Below are 12,374 nucleotides of genomic sequence, written 5' to 3' on the forward strand. Positions count from 1 at the left end.
TAAAACGCTTCTTTAAAATTTCTATTTATTTTGATAAAACATATAAGTACTCTCATTCAATAGAAGGTATAAAAGCTAGTTCATGTTAATCTCATTACTGTAGAGCCTACTTACCGATAATGATTGCAAGTCTCGTTACTTGATTTTTTCTACGCTATGTAGTAAGTACATTAACACCGCAAGAAAAATACGCTCCAGACGTTCTGAAATTGCAGTAGACGAACTTCTATATTAAACGAACTGTAAAAATAATGGTCACAGTACCATGCGTCTTAAATCGACTAATGCACTTACAGCTTAGTCATTTCAACCATATTTTAGCACGCGATATTTTGCAGGGAAAATCGGACCTGAAAATTGACTGAGCTTAGCTAATAGGCGTCGTGCAGCGACGCTGTAATTTTTAATTAATGATACTTTTTTTTACTTCTTACAATTTTTTTTTTGTCGTTAATTTCATTGCTGATTATGCCTTATATTTCTCATAAGTGGCAGGTCGATACAAGCTAAATCATCGTAATAATTGGAATTTTTACGGTTTTTTTTTTGTTGTAATACTTATTTCTGAAATCATTATGTTTATTCGGAGTCACATTTATGGAGTGAGAATGTATGAAAATTAATGTTTCGTAGCATTCTAAAATTTAAATTTCCGTTTATTTTCCCTCGGAAATAGTTTCGAGGACCACAATTTATAGACATTTGTTTCCATTCTGTAAAGCCTTGTAATGTAAACCTTTTTACTTGTACAAAAATATTACGATAAACTGAAATAAAATACTCATTTTCATTGTCACATTTTTGAAATACGTATAATTATTACACCTAATGTAATTTATTAAATGTGTACGACATGTTAAATTATCTTTACGATGCGCTTGCAGCTTATAATAAACTTGTATTCCACGTGTATACAATGTTATTAATTTTATGTATTAATTATTATAATTTAAAGTTCACTTGGATTTAACCCTTTAAACAGACATCTTTAGATTAGCACATACCACGAACATATCCCCTTATCATATGACTCATCTATACATATAATAAATCTGTAGAAGGGTCAATTCTGTACATTGAAAATATTGAAAAAATAAATAGCAGGGGGTGTTACTGGATCGATACCAAACCCAAATATGTGATTAAAAAAATTTTTGTCTGTCTGTCTGTCTGTCTGTCTGTCTGTCTGTCTGTATGTGAAGGCATCACGTGAAAACTAGCGGTTAGATTTCGATGAAACTTAGTATAATTATACCTTATTATCCTGGGCGTAAAATAGGATACTTTTTATCCTGGAAAAATACGTAGAAAAAAATTAATCTTAATTTTTCAGTTTTATCCATAGACGTTGTTCCGTAGAACCGCGAACACACGTTGCGTATTATTATAGGCCTAGCCGTATTTGGGAATTGGGTCCAATAGATATTTATAAGATTTTATTGTCAGAGGTACCTACTCAAAATGGAGAAATAAACCATCCACGCGAAGACCGACATCCGCGCGGACGGAGTCGCGGGCGGAAGCTAGTAATATATAATCTTGTTTTATAAAAACCCTTATTCTTGCCCGCGGCTCCACACACGTAGACTTCATACGATAGACACAGATTTTTATTAAATAGTCACTGCTATAACGTGTTTGCTGTTCCGACCCATACAATATTTTGATTTCAACAAAAAGAAGCCCATATAGTACGTTATATTCTTATCAGAATTTGTCATAGTTTTTAGCGTTAATGCAACTGATAAACATAAAGAGACCTTTGGCATATCGACGAAACCTGAAAGATGAGCGAACGCCAGCTTGTGAAAGACAGTAAATTTCAAGTTATTTGGGTGTATTTAATTAATGGTAACAATATCTGTTATTTATTATCTACTAAACAGTCCATTAAATTTCTATGAAATATTATCTTAACAGAACCTGCTTTCGAGGACATACAAAATATCCTTCATGAAATTTTATACGGGCATTGATAGAATGATAGAGAAATAATGTTATATTCATCTCCAAAAACAAATCTAAAAATGTAATAGTTGTACATATTGTTTCCTATTATTATATAATTTAAGATGACTTTGAACTTTTATGTAAAGGTTATCAATGGCATTGAATATAATCCGCAGTGCTAAAGTAGATATCGATATATTTCAACGTGTTTTAATTCAAGTATTAGCTAACGCATTTTTGTGAAACTGGAATATTTTTGTTTATTGATGTAAGTGATATTCTTCTTGTTAATAGAGTCAGTTTAAAGTATTCTCTTTATGTAGATTTACCAGTTGTTAAATGTAATTTACAAGAACACTACTTATAGTTTACGTTATTCAGAATAAATCAAACAATTTTCCATCAACGTTTATACAGAAAATACGTGTTCACCAATAACCATTGGCGTACCTAATAATGATGAGTAACTCGTAATCTAGTAGACTGTAGCCATCTATTTCAGGAGCATTGCCCTCTTTCCATTAATAAAATGATATATTTTAATTTAAACATAACAATCTGCTTACTTTCTTATTGTGTGATTTTATATTATGCGAGGATGTGTGTGAGGTACTCGACTTAGTGTCGAGTATGTACATTTTTTAAAGCTTTTCTGTGCCCTTCAAGGCATTGCTATATTAAAAACTACGTCAATACTTTATAGCCAGTTTTTAATTTTTCATCGTTAATAAAATAAAGACAAGTTTTCTTCAATAGACTTTCAAGTTTCAATCGTGTATTGCGACTATTTAAGATCATTCGATCTACATTACATTTCATATTGTGTGTTTATTGTGAAGCATTTCGCGGTCATGAAGCCTATTTTTCAACCATATCCATATGCATCAACTGATAACAAATAAACATAACACGTGCATCATTTAAGGCAATAATGTACATTTCAAACATAAAATACACGTTCCAATATCGCTTTCCACATGGTAAACACATTACAGTAGTGAGTAGAAGCGCTTGTGAATTTAAAATGTCATTTGTCGCCAGCCGTCTACGATCTTGTATCTAACGACGGAGCCATCGATTTTGTAGTTTGTCCATAGGGACTGGGGATCATACACATAGTCACGACGGGATCGGAATCAATTTACGCAAGCAACATCGGATTTTTCCTATCCTCACGTCTCAATCTCATAAGATACACGATGTGAACTTACACAACGTTTGACCTTTCCTAGCTATAGAACACTATAAAAATAATAGATAAGGCTAATACAAACTTCCGTGAAAAAACGGATTATTGTAAAAACACTTCCTTAATTATTATGCGTTATTTTTTTCAATTGACTTTCCTCGAAAATGCCTGATTGCTTGATATAGATTCTATTTTTAACTCGAAGTAGAAGAGCTTACTAATTATCAATTGTCACGATAAACTGACAAACAATTTAATAGGTGTCCTAACTTCGAACGCTCTGAACGTCCTATAAGGAAATAATTGTAAGAAATATTTTTTCAACAGATTCCATTATTTAATTGGTAAAGATGTTGGTTTCGCCGCCTATAATAGAAGAGAGAGAAATTCATGAGCCATTGTTTTGCGGGCCTGGACCATGCAACTTATTACCTTCCGTTAGACAGGCTCTAACTAAGCCCGTTATGTCACCAATGTGCGATGCTTATTTTGAGGTAAGTATGATCATTATTAAAATGATAATTGTATTTATAAAAGGATGTATATGTTCAATTAATATAATAACTATGGTCTCGACGTAGCTCTATACCTTTTCAAAGTTTGACAAATTTTACAGTGAGAACATAGTTTGAAGGATTACAGAGTAAAGATTAGAAAGTAGAATCGTACATAGATTTTTTATTTTATATAATTTGATAGTGAAATCTCTAGCATGTAATCAAAATATAGAAATATATAATATTTAGACTTTTTCACAAAATCGATCATCCTTTGTGCTAACTCAAATGTCACTTTCAAGCTGACCCTTACTTAATAATTCTATCAATACGATCCAAAAATACATTTCTGATACGCATATTTTATCTTTACATCCCTTTTACATATATGTACCTATATAGGAAGGTATTCCAATAAAATAATTTAAAACAATTAATTTCATTGTCCCTTTAATGTAATATTTATCATAATAACTCCAGGCAATGGCAGACATTCGTGCGGGGCTCAAATACGCATTTCAAACTAAATCGGATCTGGTCCTCTCAATAAGTGGGTCCGGTCACAGTGGCATGGAGACTGTCATCTGTAATCTCCTTGGCCCTGACGATACGCTTTTGATCGCCAGTCGGGGTATTTGGGACCAAAGGGCGTATATTATGGCTAATAGATATGGTGAGAACTATGCATAAATTTGAATGCTACCAAAATATAAACATAGGTAACTCTTTAACTTAATAATTCGTTATAGTCTTATGGTTACCTAATACTCAATTTTTGTGGATAACACTCTACATTAGATAAAATTAACGACAATACTCTTTCACATAGGTGAAACAAAAAAAGGATTAACTTTGACCTAATTAAGCAATGTGCTAAGTCTAGGGTAATTTTGTAAAAAATTACAAAGATCGATAAAAAAAGGTAGATAGTTAATGTATTTCGCGGGTCTCAAACCATAGGGGCGTATATGCAAAAATGCGATTTTTCGTTTTTAATGCCATTGGATTCTACTTTAAGCAATACATAACCTCAATTTTTCTTATAATTTAATACCGATTACTTTTTGTATAAAATGCAAAATATTATTTGCCCTAAGCTAGACAGTCTACAATTATTGTTGGGCCATATAGCCGTATAATAGACGTAAGAGCAATATTATTGCTTATTGAGGCAGTTTTGACGTGCCTTATAGACGTATGCACATACGACTGTTTGTTTTATTTTAACCTGAAATTATTGTGACGAGCTATATAGACGTATGCACATACGACCATCAATGTCAACATGATCCTGGGGATATTTAGTCACCACTGCGGACGTATGCACATACGTCTACATATTTTAGTATTGCTGTCTCCAGATTTCGTCACTAGGAGGACGCCACAGAGCAAGTTGGTGGACGAATCGTCATGTCAACAACACGGAAACACGATCATTCTGCAGTGAGATGCCAAAGCGAGTAGATGTAATTCTAATGCGTGGAATAACTTTAGTGAATTTACTATATATATATATTATCTTAATATATATAAATCTCGTGTCACAATGTTTTTCTTCAATGGACTCCTAAACCACTTAACCGATTATAATAAAATTCGCACACCATGTGCAGTTCGATCGATATACGATCCAACTTGAGAGACAGGATAGTTTAAATTTCAAATCGTTTTAGAGAAAGCGGGCGAAGCCGCGGGTGGTAAGCTAGTTATTTTATAAAGAACATTGCATGGAGAATAATAAGGTTAAGATTTTCACAAGCCGAGGATAAACCAATGTTGGTGTCATAAGTTTGAGCAGTTACCCGAAGAAGAACAGAAAGAAAAACAGGAGGAGTATAATGAAGAACATGTTAATAGGAAAGAATATGCCAAAGAAGAAAAGAAGAAGACAAATTAAAGGCAATGGTTGACTCTACTCTTCTTTTCTGTACCTGTATTTGATTTCGAAGCAGTATTATACTGTCCATTAGTTTTGGGTAAACCTATCTTTTATAAAAGGAAATTGGGCTTTATGAATTTCACAATACATAATGCAGTGAGCAAACAGGGCTACTGTTACTTTTGGCCAGAGTACGAGAGAAACAGAGGGGCAAATGAAGTCTCAACATGTTTGTATACTTATATCACCAAGCTTACCAATGTGGAACACCTGATTCTTTATTCTGATTGCTGCCCAGGATAAAATCGAAATTGAGTGGTAGCTTCAATGCTAAGATATGTAATGATGTCTCCAGCAAATCATGTAAAAATTATGTTATCAATTTGGCCGGTATATTTTTTTTATGTATGTACACCGATTACTCCGAGGTTTCTGGACCGATCTATGTGATTATTTTTTTGTTTGATGCGTAATGGTGTCGAATTGGTCTCATAAAAAAATTATTCGGATAGGCCTAGCAGTTTTTATTTTATGAGCATTTTTGTCTGATCTCGATGACTTAATTGAAATCTAGCAAGTAACTTTGATACACTTCCTGGTAACCGATTAAGCTGAAATTTTGTATACGTATGTAAATTGGATAACGATGAAACATTATCATGACATAGAGCTGATTTGATGATGGAATCGGAAGGTGGCCATAGGAACTCAGTAATATATTGACTCAGCTTTATCGAGTTTGGGCTCGTTTGATTCGTGTTGAAAAATACACTATAAAGTATTAAATAAAAATAACTACGTTAAAAACAACCGACTTCAACAACGGCTTTTCCGTTACATATTGAAGTCGGTTGTTTTTAACGTAGTTAAAAATGTTTGTGACTTTAGTCATTTAAAGTAGGTACCTAAGTAACTATGTTCAGATTTATAAATAAATTAAATTTTTTTATATGCTTATTTTTATTTTCACACAGAAAATATTGTGTAATTACTCCCATTTGTTTTTTTTGTCTAGATTGTAGAATAAAACTGGTTTATACCTCTACTTTGAATTCAAACGCCTCTCAATATAAATGCCAAGCCAAACAGGCGTAAGAATTTTAAAAACCGCGTAAATAACGTTAATTTCGATGGGTTCTCATTCCTAAATTACAATATTTTGAGTTACCGACTAGGTAAAAATAAGTATAAGTATAAATATTAATAATTTAAGGAGAAGGGTTTTACGTCCATAAATTCCATACATTTATGGGGGAAATTTGACGGAGTTTTGCCGTCTATTCGTCATGGCAAAAAGACGTATCAGCTAAAAACTAGTGTTACAGAGGGAATAACTTAAAACCAAGCATTCCATATTAACTGCAGTGTTAATATATAGCTACATGCAAAAACACAACAAGGTGGCTCAATCACAAAAAAAGTTATTAAGTTTTTTGTCTCTCCTGAAAAGTAGGGGTTTTGTGGATACGCCCCTATGGTTTGAGACCCGCGATTTGTACCAATGTCTCTTAGCTCTCTCTCAGACTTACATCCGCAAAAAAAACATTTTAGTTATCAATTCGACGGCAGTAGCAGTTTATTTTATTTTTATTTGACGTAGGTACGTTTCATTATAGATAAGCAATATATGTATTTGTAAACGATTTTTTTCATGCAATTATATTTTTTTTATTCGAGAAAAACTGAATAACAAGATAACTTTTTCTTTATATTAATTTAAGGCATCAAAACATTTAAAACTGAAGTACCAATTAATGCCACGTTCAGTTTTGAGCAAATTGAAAATGAATTGAAGAAACTGAAGCCTACAGCACTCTTTATAACGCATGGGGACTCGTCTACAGGATCTGTACAGAATTTGGATGGCCTTGGCAAAATTTGTCACAAGTAAGTTAAAACGCTAAACAGAGCAAAGAAACTTAAGTTAAAAACGTTTTATTACACATGAAATAAATGAATTAAAATTCGTAGACATAATATCGAGTATTTTATAAAAATGTTATATTATATCTTTAGAAATTTCTACCGAGTGAAAGGTAAATTTTTGATATTACAAGTCAAATTTTATCATCAAGTTCATATATTAATTAAACATATTCAAAATAATCTTGTAGGTAACAAAGACTGGACATAATCATCTTTTGCACGCCTCATAAGCGAAGCGTTGAGGTGGGTACTACTGTCACTTCGCGCAAAACATCTGATTTTTCAAACTTAAAATGTCTTTATGTATTTTATTTTTCTGTGTCTGATAACCGATTGAACCGAATTCATTTGGTACTACTACATACACTATAGATGTAAAATTAATTGTTAATGCTTCAATTATTCTATAGTTAAATAAATAAAAAAATAGATTTTTTTAACACGATTCTAGTAACTACTTTTTTACTATCGACCAAGTTGTTTAATTTTGAAATAACATTAATTCATTCGACTTGTTTGAATTAAGGTTGTAACTGCAATTTTTTTTAAACCTGAATAAAAGTTCTTCCCATGTAGACGATAATGTGTTTCCTCAAGTTGATGAACATATTAATATCTTAAATTACAATAAAAGGTACTTAGTTGTTCATAGTTTTGATTAGTAAAAAGTTAGCCAAGGGTTTAATTTCCGTGTGGTTTCATTACATTGTTCCACACACTCAAGTAAAGCCTATATGAGTAGCATAGTTAGAAATTCTCTTCATATCTGTCTCTGTTAGAATTAAATCAGAGCCGTAGACATGTTCATTGAAGGTGTCTGAATATATTTGAACTATGAAATCATTCACTATGCAGTCAATTTATGTCCTGCAATTTACAAAAATTGATATCCAATTTATTCTCCTTTTCATATTCAAACTTTAAATCTATTATATGAGCAGACATATTTCAAACTTACGCTATTTCCATTCAAATTTATATCCAGAGTTATTATCATGTTAAAATAATTATATTATGATTTGCCGTTTAGTATTAATTAAATGCGAAACCCGAGCAGGTAATTATTAAAGGTTGTGTTAATTTACCCTCAACACGTTTTGTTAATTACACAGTATGTGAACCCATCTTCACGAACAAAATTATGTCAGAAACCTCTCGAGAGTGCACTTTTCAAGTTAACTTAAAAAGAAAGCAAAGTTTAGCGGAAAAACTATTCGATTTTCCAAGCTTAAACGAGACACGGGTTCCGAACAATTTAATTACATCCCCCATCCCTTTCCCTCATGACTAGATTTTTTATTCTTATGTCTTACAGTCTGTGAGAACTCTTCCCAACTTAAAACTCCTTTAATTACAACCTCTCAAGAAACCCGCAATTAGCATGCGGCTCAAAATAACAGGAGCAGTAAAATTTCAAAATAAATACTTGCTTTGAAATCTTCTAAGTGCGTTGATATTTATGGAACGTAGACGCCGCCTGCTTTCGCTGTTTCATTATTTAATGAGTTCGCTTTGACATAAATTATGAAAAAGGCATTTTCCAACAAGTTCCAACATATGTTTATATTTTCCTTTAGCATATTTATGTAGTGTTACTTTGACAGAAAAGTTCACAAAAGATTTTGAGTATTTACACATTTTTGATTAGTCTCGCACACTTTTTTATTGGTAGGTATTATAATTTAATGAGCTCAGTAATTACATATATTTGGTTAAATGAAAAGGCACATGTGGTTAATTACCTACACTATAGGTATTATAATAAGTTTAATAAAACAAATATAGGTATTAACTCTTTTCACAGATATGGAACACTCCTATTGGTGGATACTGTAGTATCGCTTGGTGGGGTACCATTTCTAATGGATGAATGGGAAGTAGATGCAGTGTATACTTCAACACAAAAGGCACTAAGTGGACCAGCTGGTATCGCGCCCGTCGCCTTCAGTCGCCTTGCTGAGTATGTTATTTTTTAATTCATACATAAATAAATGTATATTTCTTGCAAATCTTTGGAAAGAACACAATATCTACTGAGAGTTAACATTACAATAGATTAGACTTAATAATTGGTTTCAGAAAATCTTTAAATATTAAACTGATATTTTTCGATTGAAATAAAATGTACATTTATTATTGCAACATATTTTATGGTTTTCAGACAGAAAATAAACAAGCGGACTCACGAACCGCCTTTCTACTTTGATGTAAAACTACTCGCAAGGCAGTGGAATTGTTATGGAGATACAAAAGAGTAAGTGCACATTTATTCGTATACATTATTATTTCAAGGATCTTATATTATTATAATAAGGTGCAATATGAATTTTATATAGCAAAGTAAATAATTATTACGATAGTGATTTAAAACTTTGCACACTCTATCATAAACACACTACTTTAAAAATATATCTTAGCATCACATTGCTTATTAAAACTTAAACACACAGAATGATATCTTTTTATCCTTGTAAATGTACCTACCTATTCTGTGCTAGGAAAATAAAAAACTTTTAATTGTGTTCAAAGGAATGCTATTTTTCTGTGAGTAAAAAAAAATTGTGCAAAACTGCATCATTTAATAAAAACTTTTTAAGCCAGTCATCCTTATATATCTATGTATTACCTCTATACTTCATATATCGACTTTGTTATAACGTTACACCATCTTACTTATCGTAATCCCTGCTACTGTGTATTAAAATGATTTTTTTTTCCAGATACCACCACACGCAAAGTCCGCCGATGATATGGGCGCTTCGATGTTGCCTCATGGAGCTATGTAGGGAAACTCTACCAAAGGCCTGGGCTCGCCACGCAGCCACTTCAGCACATTTCCAAAAGAAACTTCAAGATTACGGCTTCGAATTCTTCATTCCAAAACCAGAGGACAGACTTGGAACCGTTACGACAGTTCTAATTCCAAAAAGATGTAAAAGCGAAGAATATTTAAAATATATTCGGGAAAAGTAAGTTTTGTTGTTGTATTATAATATATTGAATTGTTTTTACGAAGGAGGAGGCATTTCAAAACAAATGCTTAGTTTTTTATAGAAATAAAATAGATAAAAAGCGTATCTACATAATAATTAGTTTGCACTTAATTATTATCGATAAATTCTAGTTTCAGTAAATACGTATTTCCTTTACTGACTGTACATCGTAAACGTTTAATCTACTTCAGCTGCCCATTTGAAAGGATTGTAGTAAATGCCTATAAACTTCACCCTACCTCCCTAGATTATGTATAAGTCTCCTTAGCCTACTAACTACTTACTTGATAGGATTTAAAGTGTTAGTGTGCCCCAGTTTGACTACATTTAATTACTCTACTACATACTTGATTTTGAATTAAAATATATAAAAAATATTTTATTCACTCATCAACGAGTACTACAACTGTTTCAATAGTAATTTATTAAATTAATTCACCATTGTTTCAGACACGATATAATAATGTTTGGAGGCTTAGGCCCTACAGCTGGTAAGGTTCTACGAATTGGACTAATGGGAGTTAACGGTCATGTAGAAATAGCTACTAAGGTTGCAAATGCTATGGCGGACACCACAAGGGCTGTTATGAAGAGTTCCCTATAAATCTTTTGTCCTGTTCAGCCTTTTAGTCAATGTAAAGTCTTGAGTTATAAAAAAAAAATGGGTGATATACTGTAACTATAAAGTTTACGATAGCTGTTAACTGTTTGTAAGTTTAAACTAATTTATAAATAAAATGCTCAATATCTATACATGTTTTACTACCTTATACATTACCTACTGGAAACCATTTTTAAGCTAATACTAAATGAGTAACCAAATGGCATATAAAAACAATTTGAAGCGTTAACCAGCGAACGATAGCTACGAACATATACGAGGCTGGCAAGCGACGTCCGCCCGGGGCGGGGCGAACTTGCCAAATGTGCCATCCGATAGCGCCAGAACATTGTAGCAAATTTACAGCCACCCTATTAGCACTAAATCTAAACATTAACCCGATTCCGGTAACCAAACTTCACTGTTACTCGCTACGAATATCGGTCACAGTGAGCTGAATATATTTTCGCGACACTCGTGCTTTTGGCGACCAACGCTTGTTATTAATGTGTAAATGCGTACACTAGGCTACATGTAAATCTTCTTAATATATATAAATCTCGTGTCACAATGTTTGTCCTCAATGGACTCCTAAACCACTTAACCGATTATAATAAAATTCGCACACCATGTGCAGTTCGATCCAACTTGAGAGATAGGATAGTTTAAATATCAAATCGTTTTAGAGAAAGCGGGCGAAGTCGCGGCCGGTAAGCTAGTTGTATATAGTATAATGTTCATTGTATACGAGCAACCAAGGTCATATGCATGAATTTCAGTGTGAACTGAAATGTAGAGCACCTTTGAAAATGAAGTAGAATTGCGAAAACGAAAAATGTGTCTAAAAATTAAACTTTTTGTGTGTTGTATGATAGGCAGAACAATATTCTACTCACCTGCAAGTTGGAACACTAACGAATCATACATTTTGTATATTACATACCTACTATCTATTAATAAGTACCTATATTTTTTTTTTAAGTACATATTTCTATCTAACCTGATTGGCAGAAATTGAAGTCCTTTCAAAAATTTTAATCCTTCTTTGTAACTAATATTATCATCGATCATTGTCATAAATCTCAGCTTATTTCTAAGGTATACTCTACCTCTCTTAACTGTATTTATTACAGTAGTATTTGCTGTATCAGACCTATTACTTACTAATTGAAATTATCATTCCATCTTATGAATGAATATGAGATAAACAAGTCTAGAAAAACGACAAACAATAATCCTTGCATAATACAAATAATTAGGAGTCTAACAGAATCCATATTTTGCACTAAATTTCTGCCTAGCACAGCGCATATTAACATTTGCATGGAATGTCATCGTA

General features: G+C 32.4%; 1 protein-coding gene across 1 annotated transcript; it reads left to right on the top strand.

The window, feature by feature from the left end:
* Window positions 1-2,145: 2,145 nt before the first annotated feature.
* LOC123696440 (serine--pyruvate aminotransferase) lies at window positions 2,146-11,183 on the top strand. Its single transcript, XM_045642596.1, has 8 exons — window positions 2,146-2,218; window positions 3,467-3,633; window positions 4,117-4,309; window positions 7,237-7,402; window positions 9,246-9,401; window positions 9,603-9,695; window positions 10,162-10,410; window positions 10,885-11,183. The coding sequence occupies exons 2-8, from the start codon at window positions 3,490-3,492 to the stop codon at window positions 11,036-11,038; spliced, it is 1,155 nt and encodes a 384-aa protein (XP_045498552.1). The 5' UTR covers window positions 2,146-2,218; window positions 3,467-3,489; the 3' UTR covers window positions 11,039-11,183.
* The last annotated feature ends 1,191 nt before the right edge of the window (window positions 11,184-12,374 follow it).

This window comes from Colias croceus, chromosome 12 (genome assembly GCF_905220415.1).
Source record: "Colias croceus chromosome 12, ilColCroc2.1".
NCBI classification, from domain to species: Eukaryota; Metazoa; Arthropoda; class Insecta; order Lepidoptera; family Pieridae; genus Colias; species Colias croceus.